The 21,337-nt window shown below is 34.0% G+C and overlaps 3 protein-coding genes across 3 annotated transcripts; all 3 read right to left on the bottom strand.

Annotated features, from left to right (window-relative positions):
- Window positions 1-1,126: 1,126 nt before the first annotated feature.
- Window positions 1,127-7,002, bottom strand: TRIADDRAFT_52765 (uncharacterized protein; the record flags this gene model as incomplete). The annotated part of the gene is made up of 25 exons (XM_002108329.1): window positions 1,127-1,240; window positions 1,316-1,416; window positions 1,610-1,721; window positions 1,802-1,879; window positions 2,015-2,067; window positions 2,158-2,384; window positions 2,462-2,514; window positions 2,600-2,698; window positions 2,817-2,870; window positions 2,955-3,050; window positions 3,134-3,211; window positions 3,445-3,567; window positions 3,644-3,703; window positions 3,789-3,938; window positions 4,019-4,085; window positions 4,226-4,335; window positions 4,454-4,509; window positions 4,635-4,715; window positions 4,797-4,848; window positions 4,932-5,004; window positions 5,119-5,155; window positions 5,265-5,367; window positions 5,558-5,647; window positions 5,729-5,945; window positions 6,998-7,002. The coding sequence occupies 25 exons, from the start codon at window positions 7,000-7,002 to the stop codon at window positions 1,127-1,129; spliced, it is 2,289 nt and encodes a 762-aa protein (XP_002108365.1).
- Window positions 7,003-10,031: 3,029 nt separating this feature from the next.
- TRIADDRAFT_52764 (uncharacterized protein) lies at window positions 10,032-11,254 on the bottom strand (the record flags this gene model as incomplete). Its single annotated transcript, XM_002108328.1, has 2 exons — window positions 10,032-10,935; window positions 11,181-11,254. The coding sequence occupies 2 exons, from the start codon at window positions 11,252-11,254 to the stop codon at window positions 10,032-10,034; spliced, it is 978 nt and encodes a 325-aa protein (XP_002108364.1).
- Window positions 11,255-16,402: 5,148 nt separating this feature from the next.
- TRIADDRAFT_52762 (uncharacterized protein) lies at window positions 16,403-17,506 on the bottom strand (the record flags this gene model as incomplete). The annotated part of the gene is made up of 1 exon (XM_002108327.1): window positions 16,403-17,506. The coding sequence occupies one exon, from the start codon at window positions 17,504-17,506 to the stop codon at window positions 16,403-16,405; it is 1,104 nt and encodes a 367-aa protein (XP_002108363.1).
- Between the last annotated feature and the right edge of the window lie 3,831 nt (window positions 17,507-21,337).

The following is a 21,337-nucleotide window of genomic DNA, read 5'->3' as shown; positions in this document are numbered from 1 at the left end:
CAATTTTAAGTAGAGGATAAATTAGAAATTCTTTCGTCCAATTTATATTGATTCGGTAATACATCTTTTAATAAGATTTAGCGAATTGAGAGGACTAGAAAAGATACCGTAGCCTAACGATAATCTACAAAACAACAGACTTTTACGTCTTTAATTTCTGACTCAAAAGTCAATGTTTATTTTTACTAGCTTGATACCGCCCTACCTAAAATAATGGTATTACAAGCAAGGTAAGAAAGTACAAGATGTAAATAAAAAATTCACTGCCAGTATTTTGATGAATACTTGCAATGTTGTAAACTATTGTAGATATCAAATATCAATTAAAGGTGATTATAATTGCAGTCGAAAAGAGTATCTTATTAAAGTATACGTATAATAGCTTCTAAACCATGATAACTCATCAACAGCAAACAAAGAGTACTAAATATTATATATACAGTACATATAAATTCTCCGTCCTAGCTGTCTTTTTCTATGTTAAAGAATTATCGATAGCAGATTAGCTGCAACACCTGTACAGGCCCAAAATTTACACTTAAATTGCTTATAAACGTAAACTCAAAATAAACCTGTCTAAGATAGTCTATCTGTTTATTTTCTTTTAATTTATTGCTTTATATAGATTATCTCTTCGTTCATTGAGACGAGTAATTTACTAGTCTATTATAATTAGGGAATAAGTTTTGCTGTTAAAGTCTCTTTACTTCAAAATTGCCCCGTTAAAACGATGCGATTCCAAGGTCTGAGTACATATTTTGCTATTGTACATTAAAGAAAACTTGTCTATAGCTCAAAGTTATGCATCATAAGTATATACCACACGAAAAGTAATTTTAGACTGGATCATACGGAATAAAGTGATGGCAGACGTTTGAGGATAGCCTATTAACAGCCTACCCCTCTATCTGTAATCTAATTTCAGTGGAAATATCTACAGGAAAATCAATCAAACTACCATATAGGAAGCAACATATTAATCTCAAGAAGACTTTATTCTCTCCGATTTCAAAAGTTCAAAACAAAATTACTGAAATTTTCAATAAAAATATTGCTTTGGCTATATTTGTAAAGAATAACGTAAATATCCATGAAATACATTAATACGATGAGTTCGTTGTACACATCATGAACGAATAGTCTGGATAGAATTATTGAGACTATTTATATTTTCCTCCAAATTTGAGCAAATTGTCCCCAATTGGCTGTCAACCTCCGTATTGACATATGAAATTTGATGCTGTAACGGAAAAAAAAGTTTTAACACGCACTACTAAAATTTGTCAAATTGTAAGAAATAGTACTCCGATCATACCTTAATTTTATTCACTATACTATTTAAGGATAATATTGTCGATGATAATATCTGAACTAATTCTGACACATCACGTTTGTCCATTCCAATGCTTAAAGCGCCTACGTAAGATGAAATGGAATTCATTGGGTTTATCAATTATGATAGATATATATATAGGGTAGGTCTTTACAAGTTAAAATGAATTCGTATCCTGAAACGAAGGGTGCTTCTACTGCTTGTAACACATCTTAACAAGCAGATCTTTACTAGCAATATGAGAAAAATTACTTAGATGTATTTTAGTTAATGAACCTTCCGATAACATCTTCGCATACGAGGCAATTAATTTTATATCTTCCAAATTACTTTCCCATTTAGGTTTTTGGCTAGCAACACGTACAGATTTCTGAAGTAATGAAATTCGCTGCAACATAGATCACATCATAGAATAGTCATTATTTGCATTATTACGTTAGCAAACTTATCTTTCAGATACGTAAAAACCTTATCAGAATCTTCTTTCAAATCAGATTGCATATAGAGTTTGGAATAACTATACCACACCGCTGCGTTGTTCGTTATCTGTAACGAAGAATATTTTCGTCACTAAAACACTTACACGAATTACGAACAAGCAAGATAATAGTGACTGGGAAGGGCTACTATTACGCATTCACTAGATAAGAAAGCTAAATTCATAGAATTTCTTTGCAGCACCTTTGAAGTAACACGGCCAAACAGTTTTAACAATATGGGTTTTTGTTTCGCTGCTGCAATGGAGACATAAAAAAAGAAAATACAGTAAAACGTACAGTTCGATTCGATACTGACTGAAACTTACGATTAAGCTATCATCTTACCAGATTCACCTTGCGAATCAGCCTTTCCAGTTATGACAGCTTCAACAAGAATATCAAGAATTTCAGCATCTATATATTTCTCTTTTAGATCCATAAGACGGTGAATAGTTGTAATTGCGTCTTCAAACTGGCCAATATCTACGCATACAAACAAGTAATTTTCCCAAATTCTCCAGTTCTCAAAGCTACACTTTAGCGCTTCTTGAAGAGTTCGGTATGCGCGATGCCTGAAAATTGTGATATTAATGAAATAGTCAAAAATCATTTCAACATGTCCGCAAGGATATCGCTATCTAATGATTACTTTTGCTTCGATTTGATGTAAGCTGTCGATAAATTGGACCAAGCTTCAGCTTTCTGGCATCCATCGAAAGATTTAATTAGTTAAGACAAAGTTTTGCTACATACAGTAAATTAGTAAGGGCTTTAGCAATCTATTTACATCTGAATCCAATCGAACACATTGTCGATAAGCCTCAGCAGAAAGGTGGTAATCTTCTGTTTTCATTGCAGCACATCCCAAGGAGAACCAGACGTGTTCCTGAAGACCAATACATTATTTCCAATAATTTGTATACGTTTACTTTTCATTTGATTTGTCCAAATAATTCATAAAAATATTTTAGGTAACATTCAGGTTTAAGTCACTCTTTACTAACCTGCATGGAGTTAACTTTTAGCGTTTCCTTAAAACATGCAATGCATTCTTCATACTGATCACATTAAAAAGAGATGATTAAATATTGGAAGTTGCTGTAGTTCTAAAATTGTGTATTGTATCGGATATTGATATTTACCTTTTCGGCATACAAATAGAGAAATCCAAGAGAACGCTGAGATCTGGCATTGCGATGCTTTGAAACTTTCCAAGCCCGTTCATAAAACTCAGCTTCCTACACAAAACAGTTTTAGTATAGAGATTATTACTCTTTCGGTATTACTTCTACTTTTAATGCGAGGACAGACTTTTAACTACCTTTCGAATATCCCCTAATAAGCACCACAAGGTCGGTGTTTCTTGGATTTTAAGACGTTCTCTCGTAAGCTGCTCTGCCTTTATGGAAGAATAATTTACAGCGTTTAATACATTTACAGCTTACTAATTACATTATCAATGCTAATAGACTTAAACGAATATGATCTTAGATGTTTTACAGTACTTCAAAATACGTAGAATGTAAATACTGTAGACATAATGGACCTACTAATTGATATTACATGCACATGCTACTGAGTATTTCATAACACTAATTTGATATTGCAAATAAACAATAGTTTGATCCCTACCTTATCTCGCTGACCAATCGCGTGATAGCACATAATAACCTCTTCCCACATTTCTAGACGAACATATACCTCCAAGGCACTCTTAATTGCTCCGAGGTCAGTTAAAATTTTCGCTAATTCAAGCTAGATCAAACATTATTTAACTATTTTGGTAATAAAATCATTTAGTGAGGTAAGTCATTTAGTTTACAAAGTGTACCTGCATTATCCAAATAGGAGGAAAATTAACAGTATTAGCAAATTTCAATCTGTGAGCAACCTGAATAATTTTACAAGTAAAAGTTTAAAACATATCCATAACCTTTGCTGTAACACAATTGATTAACGAAGATAAGTATCCTTACAGGTGGTAGTGTAGCATTAACATTATCAACTAAAGCTTGCAATTGCATCATTGATCTTTCCACAGTGCGGTGATGTTTACTTTCTATTTTGGAACGAATCATGAGGCTCATCATTTGTATAGACCAGTCTTGAGGATACATAAGATTGCACTAGAAAAAGTCACAAGTTATAGATATTTTCAATTATGAAAATTTAAAAGTTCTGAAATGCAGATGCAAAGAAACCTTACATTAATATAAGCCAAAATTTCTTCCTTCAGTAATTCATGGTCAGGCGTTATTTGCAAGACTTCAATTCTATAATTATTCGTGCAGGAAGGAAATCAATTTTACGCTGTGCTTCGTAGAGCCATTGCTTATTTTAATTGATATAGTACAATGATAATAAGTTGAGCACAATGCTAGCAAAGCAAAACGCTTATGATATGCGAGCATACCCATTGGCTAGTATTACTATTTCCTCTATAGGCAATAAAACAGGAATGTCTCCTTGATTGTCCGAAAATTGAATGCGATGCATTACAGTATCATCATCCAATGCAACATCCTAAATATAATTACAGAATTAAAACAGATCAAATAATTATAGAGTCTTAGAAAAACATTCTGAATGCTACTTTAACGTTATGTACTCAAGTAGTTGTAAAAAGCGAGTACTGTCATACTTTTGGGAGGGCAGCAGTTTCCAGTTTCGAAAATTCTTCTATGCTTATCCGATTATCTATTTAGAAAAGAAAGCACACGACTAACGAAAATCTAATGACACATTAACTTAAAAATTCTGCATGATACAGGTCTAGGCTACGTAGCAATGATAACTTTCTACCTATAAATACAGTTACAAACCTTTCAACGTTTCGTACTTGATTGAAGCGGTAAGTTGAGCCAACTCTTTTTCCTGAAAACGAGTACGTTTTCCTAATCGACCTAATACCAAGACGAAAGGATTTTAGCTATCGCATTAATAAGGGTATTAATCTGAAATATTAATTGTCGTGCAATTGATACCTGTTAGCTCCAACTTTAAGCCGATCACAGACTCCGCTTTTCGAAGCAATTTCTAAAAGAGTGAGACATCGTCTAATCAATTCAACTTGCTGATTTGTGGTACTAGATCTAAAAGTATCTATTTTAGTTATATACCTTAGCTTCAAAATAACCATGGTAACACCGTTTCAAGTGAGAATATTCCACGTAGACTTGACAGCAAAGTAGCCTATCAATCATGATATTACATAAGCCATATTTGTTAGATACAATGAAGTATTGAAAATGAACCTATTTTAAGGAAATAAAATGATATTAAATCGAACAAGTACAGCTTCCTTACGATGGAAAATCTTCCTCTTGCAAAAGACCTTCGGTAACTAGGAATGAAAATACGCGTATGTCATTTACATTCAACGTAAACCTTGATGCTATATCTGGTATATCAGGTCTTTACGAGAATATCAATCCGTTACCGTAAGATCTTACCTATGTCAATCTGTGCGAAAATCGCTTGCATGAGATCTGGAATGGTATCGTTAAATAATTGCTGATGGGCATAAAGACATCTTATGCACCATATTGGAGCTGTCTATTGAAAAACATAAAAATACGTGCTACAGATAAAAGTACTCTTTTATTCAAACAGTAATATAGATGGACGATGCAATACAACCCATGTATAAGTCGAGGAAGGATTTATGAAATCAATTGATTACTTAAATATCTATTTTAAACTCTGAACTCGAACGTCCTTTGGAGATACAATAGTTTGTTACTACCTTTAGGCAGCTCAATTGATTTCGGCAATTAAATAATAATAATCGAGAGATCCATAAGAGACCGTAGAAATCAGCCAAAGGGTAAGGAGGCTAGAGGAAAAATTGGACCATGAGTAATAGCTATATATAGTATAATAAGCCCTGAAGATTTGTATCGTGTTGAAAGCTTACTTCTTCATCGCAGCTGAGCAATTTTTGAGCACATGAATTTAGTTCTTGTACTCTAGGCAATGCGTCAGAAGCTATTCTAGGGCCAGTCCAGTTGCATTGCATGAAGCATTGCAAATAAGCAACTCCAGCTACAAGGATCATTAAGTGCCTGCTCTCATGTAACCGAGAAATGAAAACGCAATCAGGTAAGGCTAATAAAACATCGTTGAGTGAGTGTCTACGATATGATATTACCTATCATTCGACTGATCTTCATCTACAGTTGACGATAAATAGGAGGATACTTTATCTTGGATGAGATCTTGTGCCGTAACTAAAGAAATCGAAATGACAGAAAAGAGCTGTCATACTACGAGTACAGTGCATTAAATAAGTGATCAAGAATTGACGTCATTACCGTCTTTCAAGAATAAGACATTGCTAATATCTTCTCCTAGTATATTGGCTGAGTTAACCAAATCTATCACGCCGATAAAGTCACCATCACTCAATTTCTCTAGCATGCTAAGCAACGCTAATGGAAGAACAACAACAAATCGAGAACGTATATCATTAATGATCTTAAAGCAAGACTGAGGTTATACTATGGCAAAATCATCAGTGAAAATGCGTTGTAGATGCTATCACGTTATTATGTGATCAGTCATCGCTTGCGCTTGCAACATGAGCTATGGCTGCAGCCACATTCACAAGATTGAAAACAGATATATCAATCCTCTCTACCTTTACTACAGTCTACAAGTATTTCAACGTATGCAATACACAAACTGCTTTATCTGACAATCGTCAAGAAATCAACATTTCTTCCATGTCACAATTATTAATCACATTTACAACGATTCCCATTCGTTTCATTTTAATCTGTTGTGGTTACCTTGGTTTCCACTTGCTCGCACCATCACTTCGATTTCCTTCTGATTTGCTTCATGATTTGCTAGATGGAAACCCAATAAATAATATTCAATAAGACGAACTCTATCTCCCATGTTGTATGCCTCTAAAGTTCCTTACAGCCTGCAGCAATATAAGGTTATAACTGATTTCCCATCCAGTTGAATTCTAAATGGAGACTGTAGGTACACTAATGCCCACTAGCTGCAATAAATCATCAGCTGAAATAGCATCACTTGGGGCTGCCATACGTCCAACAGTATCGAGGTCGTCCACCGATTTCTATAGGCAACGTCGAGGTTTTATCAACTTTTAGTATGGCCGCTATGACTGTTTTGAGTATTCATACTGTAGGCCAGAATGATTCATCAAACTTACTCCATAGTAACTCATACACTCACTCAGCGCAAGTCTAAAATCAGTTTATTTTGACCTGTGGCTGAATTGACTGCAAGCCGATCGCAAAAGACGCCCTATGTAATTCCCTACGATTGCTGCATTGGAAACTGCGTGATGATGTGTTCTACTAAAGCTTTATCTCAACGCTAGTAAATGGGACAGCTACTATTCTATAGTATGCAATTATGCAACACAATATTGGATGGCAAAAGCCTGCAGGCTGAGCCTTGGTAGAATAATTAGTATGAAATTTCTTCCTAAAATTACTTCACTGAATTCTCTAGAACAGCACCAAGAACTGGATTAATGATATTAAAATGTCATTCTCAGTTGTCTAGAAGCATTCGTTTATCATAAGCGTTTGTAGAACAAGTAATCAGTACGGAATTTCTTTATGAGATTACTTCATTAATTCTCTAGAACAGCACCAAGAACTGGATTAATGATATTAAAATGTCATTCTCAGTTGTCTAGTAGCATTCGTTTATCATAAGCGTTTGTAGAACAAGTAATTAGTACGGAATTTCTTTATGAAATCACTTCACTGAATTCTCTAGAACAGCACCAAGAACTGGATTAATGATATTAAAATGTCATTCTCAGTTGTCTAGAAGCATTCGTTTATCATAAGCGTTTGTACAACAAGTAATTAATACGGAATTTCTTCATGAAATTACTTCATCAATTCTCTAGAACAGCACCAAGAACTGGATTAATGATATTAAAATGTCATTCTCAGTTGTCTTGAAGGATTCGTTTATCATAAGCGTTTGTAGAACAAGTAATCAGCACGGAATTTCTTCATGAAATTACTTCATTAATTCTCTAGAACAGCACCACGAATTGGATTAATGATATTAAAATATCTTTCTCAGTTGTCTTGAAGGATTCGTTTATCATAGGCATTTGTAGAATAAGTAATTGGTATGGAATTTCTTCCTAAAATTACTGCATTAATTCTCTAAAGCAGCACCACGAATTAGATCAATGATATGAAAATGTCATTCCCAGTTGTCTAGAAGGATTCGTTTTATCATAAGCGTATGTAGAATAAGTAATTAGTACGAGATTTCTTCATGGAGTTAGTTCATTCATTCTATGGAATATTACTATCAAATGGATTAATGATCTCAAGATGTCATTTCCGGTTGTCTTGAAGGATTCATTTATCATAAGCGTTTGTAGAATAAGTAATTGGTAAGGAATTTCTTCTTGAAATTAATTGATTCATTCTACAAAATATCACCATCAAATGGATCAATGACATTAAGATGTCATTTCCTGTTGTCTTGGAGAATTCGTTCATCATGAGCATTTATAAAATAAGTGATTAGTGTGGAACTACTTGATGAAATTAGCTCATTAACTCTACGGAACATCAACATCAAATGGATCAATAATACCAAGATCTCATTTCCAGTAGTCTTGGAGAACTCGTTTATTATAGGTATAATTGTCTGAGGATTATGATCTTTTCCAAGGGTATAGTAATAACACTAGTTTCATGGCTCAGTTTTGATGGGTAGGATTGCTTCAATCCCACCAACTAATATTTATCTAAAAGCGATATCTATGGATTACTAGCAATCCATTAATTGAAGACTTATGGGACATAATTCAGGATTAAGTATTTCATACATCAAATACAAGTACAAACAGCTACTTACTGCCATATAGCAGAATGAAATAAATAAAGTGCAGGGAAAAGCATATTCTCAGTATACATTTATACATATTTATACCCATCTGCTGTTATAGAAACATTGAAATGGATCAGTTGTAGATACTAGTAAATTACCCGTTTAAATGAACGGGAACATAATCTGCACAAAGCGACACATAAAAAGAAAATTCATATCTAGATTATCTTAATATATACGCTTCCTAACATAAGTGCAATACTATACAGTATAGTATAAATACACGTACTCAAAGTTGACTTAAAATTTCTTGATGAAATTAGTTCATGAATTCTACAGAACTTCGCCATCAATTGGATCAGTGATCCCTAGATCTCATAGCAGTTGTCTTGCAGAATTCGTTTATCATAGGTATAATTGTCAGAGGATTATCGTCTTTTCCAAGAGTATAGCAACGACGCTAATTTCATGGCACAGTTTTTTAATGGATAGAATGGCATCAATCTCACTGACGAATACTTATCTAAAAGCGACATCGATGGATTACTAGCGCTTCATTAATTTTAAGACTTATGGTACACAATACGCAGATGTAAGTATAAACAGCTACATACTGCTATATAGCAGAATAAAGTAAATTGTAGGGAAAAGTATATTCCTAGTTACATTTATACCCACTCATTGTCGTAGTAACACTGAACATGAATGAGTTATAAATACTAGTAAATTACCCGTTTAAATGAACGGCAGTATAATCCGCACAAAGTGATACATTAAAAAGAAAATTTATATCTACATTACCTTTCAACGTATGTACACTTCCTAGCATAAGTACGATGCTATACTGTATAGTTTAAATACACTACTAAAAATTGAGTATTCCCTTATCTCATCAGCTAGCAAAACAAGAGTCTAAACTTACTGAAGCAATCATTGCGCTTTGCAATTGTAGCTCAAATAAAAGATTTCTTTATTCTTGTATATCAACACAAGAACGTGTAATACAAATAATAAATAAACAGCAAAATGCTAATTTAGAAGTCGCATGGATATTATATGGCAACTGGTTCTACATGATTGGATATTGTTAGTGCATTTGGTGCTATTATTCAGGATATTACTAAACTATCAGAACGAAAGTATTAACGAATACATAGCACAAAGCACAAATGTCCTCATTATGATAGAAGGATAAACGAAGCTATCTAACTTAATGTCACCAAGAACATATAGTAAGTATGCTGCTATCGTATAAATAACATAATATGCTAATAAAATATTACTGACAATCACTTGGTCATTGCCAAGTACAAAATAATGAATATAGAATTTTACTACGCGACACATTACGTTTAAAACAAGGTCACTGTTAATTACTGTTGAACAGATTCGTTTCTACTTTCTGCTTCATCGCTGTTGGCGGGTTCATTGCAAAGCTTTTTAGGTGCAGCGTCGCTCAATCCACTATTCTGTAATCTTTTCAAACTTTCTTTAAATTCTTCAATTTTATCTTCTTCAACGTTAACATAGTCTTCACTTCGACGTTCGTTACCTTCAGCATCAACGATTGTTGTAAGAGTATGTTTCTGATCGCCGATACTTTGGGTAATCACTGTTTTATTCTCACCATTTTGTTTCTTAAAAGAGGATTTATAATAGGTGTATTTATCTTTGCCATTCTTTTGAGTTCTACTTTCCATATAGGATTTAGATGTTACAAAATCTTTTGCATTGCTATCCGATGATGAACTTTCGTCATCGCTTTCACCGTTTTGATGATGCCAACCAAAAATATTGTCTGGGGTCGTATCTTCAAGTACATCAGCAACGTTGTGCCATGGTCTACTCACAAGCGTTGGTAACCAAGGTCCCAACCCACGATATTTACTAGCGATTGCCGATTTTTTATTTTTACTTTTTTTACCAGCATTCCGCTTAGACGATGGCAATCTTTCCTCGATGCGTGCCTTTTTGGTTTGTTGGTCATCTTGACTTGTAGCTGGTTGTGATTTTTTTGCGCTATTTTCCTCCTTGTATGATGTTTCCTTCGAAGGGCTAGACCCTTCTTTATGACCCGATTTCTCATCAGCAGCAGCGGATTCTTCCGCATCTTCAACATACTGTTCAGTATCTGATTGTTGTCGCTTGGCGGGATTTAACTTGCGCTTAACAATACTGTATCGATAAGGGCGACGAAAGCTATCGAAGAAATCATCATAAGGACTCGACCATAGATCGGAAGTGAGCGCAAGAGGAGAATTGTGGCTTACTGAACCCCTATAAAATGACAGAAATAACCATAAATCCATTTTTGGTTATGCATATTAATTGCGTCATCCGATTGGAAACCAGCAGATAGCTCATAATACTACCGTATTTTCTAGGAATATATCTGCAACTACAGATTCTTTATCGATGAATCATATCGATACTTATAGAGTATACGTGCAACAACTACACTGATGCCTATTTCTATAGAAGAAGCATTCGTCAAATGTCTTATTAGCATTCTATCAACTTACCACCAAGGTGATTGACAGTAGACATTTCTTCTATCGGAAGCAGATTCTACTGGAAAATAGAATGTGAAAGCCATTGCTCTGAATTGCAAACGGAAGCTGCAGTAAAAGAGATAACCAGAAAATAGCCAACTGGCTTAAACTATGGATCGCTTAGGTCAGCGGAACGATTATGAAATAAATCTGACTCAAATGGGCCAAAGCTGGCCCCCTACTTATACATTTTCCATTTTGCTTTCCAGATCAATCTCGGCCATTCGAGCGGCCAGCAGCCGGACGGATAGTGACACTTCTCCTGGTTCTGCAATACTGTAGATTACAGGGTCAGTGATTACAGTACTATAGACAGTATGACCGATCACGTGTAATAGGAGTTCTATAGTAATCCTATACCGTCCTGAAACAGCATACAGTATACCATTACACGTATACTTGGCCTGGACCAGACGGACCGCATGACGCCACCGGTATAGGTGATATCAATTTGATTCTTCAACGATTTTACAAGATACTATGGGCCAGTTACGACAACTACTTTATGTGGTTTTACTATAATCTACTCTCTAAACCTTACCTTACTATCAGACGTTTGCAGCAAAATATATGTCACCCTGTCTAATTACACTACAAAACTAAAAGGGGGCGTCTACCGAACAAATCCTCTAGAATTGACTGGAAGCTTCTGCCCATATAAAAACAAATCAGCTCCATCATCAAGGATAAATATGGAAGCAATCGGCATTACTCATGCTAATTACGCCAATTCTGGCCCGTATATAAGCAAATCAGCTTCATCATTAATGAAAAACATGGAAGCGATGGCATTACTCATGATAATCTTGCCAATTGTATATTCTAGAAGCGACTAGATTGCAGTTTCAAAGCCTATAAATATTGGCAAATCCCGATCGATCGGATTCAGAAATCCAATTCGCAAACGTTTTCAAACACTGCAAAGACATACACCAAGCTCCAATTCACACTACAATTAACGATTAGTACATTCAAAATGGCATATACTATCGTTTACCCAAGAAATAGCTACTATCAATCACCATACTGGTAAGCAATCCATATGCACTTTATAAAAGTTCGTCTGCATGACGTAGAGCAAAGACTGCACTTTCCAACAATAATAAAAGAATTGCTGTGATCGTTGCCAATCATTATACTACAGCAGTGGTTAGCAAAATCGACTTAAAGTATGCATTAGCAATCAAAGTAGTAACCAAATCTCAGTCTTGATCCAAGAAAAGCAGATTGTCGAATGGAGAGACATGTATCGATTTCGGCGCATTCAGTATTGACGAGCTTCAGTATTACGTTGAAATCATAATTTAACCATCAAAGTGAGTACTACATGTAAATGTATCAATCTTATTTCCTGCATTTTTATTTTAGCTATTCAAGCAGCCATTACTCCCCTCTTCCACTGGCTTCTAATCCATGGTTTGATGCCTATGATGATTTGTTTAGTAATTATGACCATCCTTGTCAATACAAAATTGTCGGATTGTTACCTTCCGAAAGACAACGATCCGCTCCAAAACAGTGTAATGCAACTTGTAAGGAAGCAGCATCCAAGGAATGTTGTACAACGGAAAAGTCGAGCCAATCGCAATCTGCATCCAAGAAAGAGGATGAGACAGCCAAAGAGCCAAATTTGAGCAAGCCATCATCAGGAGAGAATACAAGTAAAACCGGTAAAAGTAAAAAATCCACCGCTAGGAAAGTTATTGCCCCATGGTTTTCATTGCTGAATGACAGGCCATGGTATACCTTTGCTGATATATTTGGAGAAGCAACATCGGACGATTATTCAGCCTGTCCTGAGGAATGCTACCGAACCAGCGACGATAATTCATCATTAGCTAACCGCCCACAAGATATCGTTACATCAAGATCTCATACGGAAAGTAGAACTCAAAGTAATGGTAAAGATAAATACGCTTATTACAAGTCGTCTTTTAAGAAGCAAAATGGTGAGAGTAAAACTGTCATTACACAAACTATCGGCGATCAGAAACATACCGTCACAACAATCATTGATGCTGAAGGTAATGAACGTCAAAGTGAAGACTATATCAACGTTGAGGAAGATCAAATTGAAGAATTTAAAGAAAGCTTGAAAAAATTTCAGTGCGGCCAAGTTTGCAACTCTACATGCAAGAAGTTATGCAACGAAGCAGCTGGCAGTAATAAAGCAGAAAGAAAAAGGGAATCTGATGAAGAGTAAGTAGTAAATCTACTCTAAACTTAAAATATGCAGCTGATACAGTTAATGATGTCTGCTGAATTGCGAATGTAATGTGATGCGCCCATCTTGTGGATGCATGACAAAGTAATTACTTTCCATAGCATTGTAGCTTAATAGCATCGTACATCGTGCGTTTTATTAATAATAGATACATACTTGATCATTTACAGCTAATCATGTTGCAGCATATCCAGTAGACCAAATTTAATTTAGATTGTATAGTATCCGGAATGAAGCTACAAACTAATATCATGTTCAGATTAAGTATTTTACTTTGACTGTAATGTCATAATCAAAAATATGTGTATCCATAAGTATATATTTACGCGTTTATAGAATTCGTCGTCATGTAATGGCAACTATACTACTGCATTAGAAGTTTTATAATACTCTTACTCTTTAAATTAAAGCTGCTACACTTTAAATGATTTACGATTAATAAAACACTATTTAAAGTTTAATCTTTGACTTTGATCCTTTGATTACAGAACATTGCATGTTACTTATTAGGTAGAAGTATTTACGATTTTAAACATACTGTATATGTTAGACCATACAGATTCTATAGATACAACCATCGTCAGTCATTTGGCCATCTACGCTAATGATATCATACGACTAACACCTAAATCGATTGCAAACATCGATAAATTTTAGATTTAATAAATCAGCTTGATCATACGGTACCGTAAATTTGTTTCTTGTTAATAAAATTGAGTTCCTCCCACAATATACAGTAAGATTTATACCGGTACTGTCATAGATTATTCAAGTTTTTTTAAAGTAGTTTAGTTATTGCAAAAGATCAGCACCTAACGGTGCTAGATCAGTAATTTAAATTAATATAAATTTGGAGGCTTACATACAAAGCCTATCCAGTGACTCTTTCTTCTCCGTTTATTACTTGCCTATGCATAAGAGATATCTGACGGCTCTACGAAGCCTATAAATGATAGTGCAATTAGAAAATTTAGAGAGAGAGTAGAAGAAGATTTTATTTGAAGAACTTGTTGAATTTAAAAGGCCTTCGGGGTCGAATTGTCGTAAGTTAAAACGTTCTTCTTTTTGAAAGGTTGTTTGGTCGTTGACAGTTTTTAAGTCTGTCATTTATTTTAATAATACTTAAAGCTAAGTATTTGTAAGGTTGTTCGGTTTATACTTCTCTCCATTTTTGTTTTGAAATAAATTGTTGTTCGGTTATTTCCCCAAATTTTATTTAGTGTCAAAGTATTAGCGTTAAGTCGACCGGAGTGCAACGAAAGTAGAATCAAAGTTTGTTAAAGTTTCGTAGCTTGATCTCTACATATTTCATTTCATTACATTACACTTTGATAAAAACTATTTCTCCTAAATCAGCAAAAAATTTTAGAGTAGGAAAAAGATAAAACTGATCAAACATGCGTTTCATGTACGAAGCTACTGAAACTTTTGTGCAGAATTAATATTAATGTGTTCCATATTAGTATCGGATAAACGATAGATGTATAATGAGACCAGATCAGGCCATAATATCGTAGTATTCAATCTAACATAAATTAACCAATCCCTCTAATTAGCTGCCAATATTAGATTTATCAATAGATTATATCAGCAGATTGATAATTGATTTAGCATCACTGCTTATACGCTTTTCCAATAATACGTTTATCCAAAATTATCAAAATTATACCTCCTTAAACACTATATACTTTTGGAGAGCTTTAGTGGCACCGCAACTTTAGAATTATAATTCTATACTACTGTAATATAATGTTAATTAAACTATTGCGACTAATAACATCAATTCTGGTCGATTATACCTTGTGAATCCTCCTAAATTGAGCTAGCAAAGTTATCATAATTAAATATCCATTAGTTCACCTAGCATGCTTATGCTATGAAATATAAAATATAGGGATCAAGCTACTAAATTTTAACAAACTTTTAATTTAACTTTTCATGCAAAATTCTCAGTATGACATTTCTTTACTTTACTAAATTGAATATAATAATAAATTTTAAACAATTTAAGGACACTGTACCTGTTAGAAGAACTCTTTTAATCTGCATCTCTGTATGGATAGGCTAGTTTACTAGTTACAAGCTTTATTAAAATCAGAATTTATGGCACTATTATTGGATAGCCATGGAAGAAGTCAATAAATAAACAGTTAAGGACTGGTAAGATTAGTCGCCTAAATCTTGCATTCAGCTCACGTATTTGTATGGAATAATTGTAAGAGTGCTACATTTTTTTCTCCAACTCAAATTAAAAAAGAGATCGAAAACTTTAACCTTCTTTATTACTTTATTATGGCACATTCAAACAAAATTATCAAAATCACGATACGTTAATTAAATATACTTTGGAAGCATTTATGGCTTTATAACTGTAGCACCGTAATTTTACGTTACTCTAAAACGTGATTCGAATTAAAGTATTATAAGCTATAACCCCAACACTAATCGATGATATCTTATGAATCTTCCTAAACTGAGCCAGCAAGATTATTCTAAATAGACCCCTATAAGTGCACTAAACATGCATAGTATCTAAATTAGCAAATATTAGCGTCCATACCGTTGAATTTTAGACATGTGCAGTATGCAGTGCCCAGTTAAATCGATGGACTAACAACAAGAAATGATTATTAGGTAAGCCAGTCAAGTTCATATCGTATACTTTGACAATGTCACCTCTTTTGTAATCAGTAAAATAAATTAGTTACCATGGCGAAGATTAATCTAGCATTCTTAGTTTATTCAGACTGTTATTAACTATAGTCTGATTCTCTATGAAGAAGAACTCCATCATAAAACTTGATTGCAGATAAGCTCAGAAGTAAATCGCAGCATATCTCGATATCACAGTACTGGTATACTAACCTAGTATGCTATACTCTTTGAGTATCATGAGTAATTTGAACTAAATTACAGCTTTCATAGCCCTTGTTAAATTATTTTAATTTTATCGGTATCATCAAGATAACTACTGCAATGAAGTTCGATAATTTTCAGGGTTATTTTGCAAAATTTTTGCCAAATCATGAATAGCAATATCGCTGCTTTTATTTGCTGAATGATCCTGTGATTGTTGATAAGACACAATGAGAGCTAAATTTTTTTTCACCAAAGCGATATGGGGATGATGCTTATCCAATTTCGGTAGAGAAATTTCAAGCGCTTTGCTAATTAAAGTAGAAGCCTGATCGAAGTTTCCTTGATGGCAGTGGACAATTGCCATGTTGTTATACGTTTCACCAAAAATTGGATGATTATCATCAAGTTTGGACGAGATCAGTAATTCGTTATAACTGTCAATAGCTTTACTATACTCGCCTTGATCATCATAAGTACTTGCAATGTGATTATAGGATACAGCAGCTAAGTCTTCTCTATCGATCATAAGGCTTAAATGGAGAGAGCGTTGAAAATTTTCAAGCGCGCTACTAAACTTTCCGAGCTTAATACATGCAAATCCCGCTGAGGCAAAATCTTTAGTAATAATTTCATCACGTTCATTTTTAAGCCACAATGATCTGTTTTCAATTATCATAGAATACTGTGCAAGAGCCTTATCATACTTGCCCTGAAGATAATAAATATGTCCAATAATTCGCGCTGAATTAATAGTCTCTTCATTATCAATGTCGTACGCCTTATTTTTGACTTCTAATGATTGGGAATAATTTTCCAGTGCACGACTTAAATCACCTTCCAGTCTTTTTATATCGCCTCTTCTCTTTATACAACGAGTTAGCGTAAGATTATTCAATACGTTATATGTATTAGCCCACTCATAGGCTTTGCTACACCATTGATCAGCCTTAGTGAATTCTTTGCGTTGAATATGCATGTAGGAAACGCGTAGATAAATATCACATAACTTCTCATAATCAAAAGAAATATGGGATAAAACTACCATTTCTTCAATATTCGGGGCAAGGCGTTCCTCTCCACTTTTCAGATCATCTTCATATAGTAATTGAGCCTGTTGAGCAAGGATTGAATCATCAATCAAATTAGACGTATCCTGTTCGGTACTCTTGCTTTTCCGATTAAATATGTCCAATAGCCTTTTTATAGCGTGCATTTCTCAGATGATAAAACAACAAAATCTGGAGTCGATACGATAAGTAGATTCTCAATTCTACAATTTCAATTTTATAACTCTTCTTTAAATAAAACCACTCTAACTGTTCTAATTTGAAAGATTCAGTCCTTCTAGTAGTTCAATGAATTCAAAGTTTCTTGTCAGCCCAGATTACGCTTATTGGCACAATTACTCTTCTAGAATAAGGAAATAGCAACCTATTGACGATATATGGATCGATTAATAGCCTTATTGGAGTAATGAGTTTCGTAATTGGCATTTGCAAGGTGCACAATCTTAACTGCCTGCTGCTGATTAACGGAGGATTCCTGCTCTGTTTTGACTCATATTTCAGTTTCGGGGATTAAATCCTGATTAATAAGTATGCATTAATTATCCATCATGTTCAAATTAAGGGAAAATTAACCAATTAAAAGATAACTATGCAAGTTTATTAATATAAAAGAAGAGGCCACGTTATATGCATAGGCAGCCGCAGTCTGTATAGTATATAATTTTCGCTGTACCCACATTACAAGTATTATAGAAAACCTCATTATCTTATGCGCTCAAGTTGAACACTCACTTTCTGCAGTTCCTATTGACGCTAAGATCTCCGTAGAGTATAAGTTACCTTCTGCGTTCGAATTTTTTACCTTCGTTAATAAATATAGCTAGCTTAGTAACTGTATCCTTTTAAAGAGGAGTGCTGCAGTGCTCACACTAGAGCTTCACATAAAAGGTGTAAACTATCCTGTATTTGAGATGTTAATACTGAAGTGTGTAGTAAGTAAGGAGTTAAGATTGTTAACGCGGAAATGTATATAAGCGAGTAGCTAAGTACGAATAAATCTTATATTAGTCCTAAGCAATCTGTAGAAACATTAGCAGATTACGTGCAAAGGTACATTTGCTCAAAAGTGAGATAGGATTACTCAATTAAGATCAATTGATACAAGCTAGAACTATTTCTCTCGTTGGCGTTTGAGACTGACTAGCGCATTCCTTTTCGCCATGGAATATAGGTAGCATAACATTAGAAGGTTGTGGCGTTAAAGAATTATCAGACTAGTATACAATATTTTATAATCCCACAATCGATTACAAAATTACCATTCATTGTGCAGCTGAAGCTATTTGTCCATTGTAAGTAGACATATAATATAATCTGTCAATATAGATATATTGGCTGTGAATAGCCTGAGCTTAACACCAGTCAATTTTAATGATCATCTTGTATCTCCATCCAATGAATTGTACACATTAACTGATTTCATCTTGAATAGCTTTTGTGTTCACACTTATAGGTATAGTATCGTACTAAAATATTATTTCATCGCTTTAATCTTGATGGCCGTTGCTAGAACAATGATTGCCTCAAAATTCAATATTTTGGGCATGAAAAAGTCTATCTATGCTGCACTGTATTTTTTTCCTATCTTAATCGTTACACAAGCCGTTCTAGGTGGAGTACTTTGTAAGTCAATTGCTTCGGGGATTGGTTTATTGAACGTCTATGTGTTTTCTACTGTCTTATCAACGTTGCTAATGAAACTATCATTGATATCCTAGATTTTGGTTTTCCATACATTGTAATAGTAACAGCAACGCTTACAACTGCTTATACCTTAGCTGGCAATAACGTCAGCGTAAGTATCGAGAAAGTAGAAATCATTTAAAACAGAATGAAAATAACATAGCGTACCATTAGTAACCTTTAATAGCATGGACGCAGTAAAAGGATGATCGTTTCTCTGATTGTAAAATGAAATATCCAAAATAATTTAATTATACTATATCGATAGGTAATCGTTCATAAGATTATAACAGATCTTGTTTAATTTATTCCCATTATTTCTAGTCTTTCTGGTCTGGATGTTATCAAAAGTAAGCGATTAACCATCATTACTCTGATGCACTGGCTGGCTCTTGCCATAGGCGTTGCTGCTGCAACCAATGGACTAAAAAACCCACCTATTGCAGCTCAAGTGCTGTTAGGATTAATTCCTCTACCGCTTGTATTTTATATTATTACGTATAAGTTTACGAATCCCCAACGAAGTGGCCTTATTGGCACACCTGAAAGATGGTATTAATATTTATAGTTGAAAAATCAATTTAGGATAGCAAAAGTCAACGAATCAGCCGCTTCTAACAATTAGCTATTTGAAAGGATCAACATTACGTGATTTGATAGTTATCTTGTGTTAGCAATCAAGATTTAACATGTCTCTACGTAATTTACCGACAGTAATCCTATATTCGTTCTACCGATATTGTTGACAATATGAGAATATTTTATTTTTTTACTACAGCAGGTCTGTTAATAAACTGACAAGATGTGTGCTATAGCTACTTTCTTATCGTTTATTTCAGTCATGGCTTTTACGGTGCCATTTTACTATATTGAAGGATGAACTATAACACTTGCTTCTATTTTAAAATTTTTTAATTTCATTTAAGATATGTCGCTGTGACAAGCAGCATCGATTGCTCAAGTTATTTTGGCTCTTACGGTTATACACTTTTACCTTATAATCCGTAGTGTAAAATAGAAACAACGAAATGTTGATATGCAATATTTACATAAACTATTCGAAATTGCCTTTTGCTAGATTAAGTGGCTTTATCTAGTAATACTGCGTTTTTTTCATCTTATTTTGAGACAATGTCAATGTTGCATAGTAATCAATTGCTTTGTGTTATGCAAACATTTCTACAATTACAAGAGATACGTACATGAATAAGAAACTATATTCCTATGATAATCCAATAATTATAAATCTGGGATAAACTTTGGTATCTGTATTAGATAGATTTCTTTCGTACTAAATACAGGATTTCTTTCAAATGTTGAATAGGATGCTTTATTTTGTTATGGCTGCTTCGCTAATCAATACTAGATCATCGATGTATCACGTTTTTCAGCAAGATTTTGTTGCCATTGGCAGTATGATTAAAACTGCTTGTTAATGTATAAATTTAGCGTTGACAACACGTATTACAGTAATGCTAGAGCTGAATTATATTTAATAAAAAAGGTTTCTAATATAAAATGTAGTAAGATTGACTGATTGCGACAATATTATGAAAGATGCAATAGATTGAATATTTATCCGATAATAGTATGTGCTCACCTAACAGCAGTTTTATTGCACAGAAGACATACCGTATACATTGTAAATAGTCTGTTTATTTGACAAGATCTTGCTAACCACCATGTGGTTACTACATTGTCTCTAGCAGCTTGTACATTATACAGTATTAACAGAAGCAAGTAGTAATTATGCGATTTGTTGTACTAGGACAAAGTACACTTAACAATCACTATTATCTGTTCGGTTATATCGATAATTATCCGCAGCTACCTTTACAATAAGTTAAGCTTAAATCAAGTTATTGTTCAAGTTTTCCTCAGCTTCAGTTGGAAGGTAATGAAAATCTGTTAGACTATTCATATTCAATCCACATTAAGGAATAAATGTTATACATGAATCGAAGACTTTAAGTACGATTGCAAACAACTATTAAGTCAATACTGTTTGGATGGAAAATAATCAAAAATCAACCTACGATACAGCATTTTGCGGATAATTCTACCGATTTAAATTAAGATTTTGTGTTTGTACTTTAATAGGCAAATTGCATTCTCTTCTATTTTCATAGACTAGTATGGTATATTTTCTATCTTCAAAGCTGTAAATGCTACCGATTTCTACCTCAGTTTGCGTTAGCTATAATAGTTACAGTGTTAGTGGTTCTCATATTATTTCATCACAGCTTGCACGCTGCTTCCTAGTAACTACCGCACTCTTACGCGAATTACATACT

The sequence above is a fragment of the Trichoplax adhaerens genome, genomic scaffold (genome assembly GCF_000150275.1).
Source record: "Trichoplax adhaerens TRIADscaffold_1 genomic scaffold, whole genome shotgun sequence".
NCBI classification, from domain to species: domain Eukaryota; kingdom Metazoa; phylum Placozoa; class Uniplacotomia; order Trichoplacea; family Trichoplacidae; genus Trichoplax; species Trichoplax adhaerens.
Note: the sequence above shows the minus strand (reverse complement) of the source record. Positions and strands in the feature narration are given on the sequence as shown.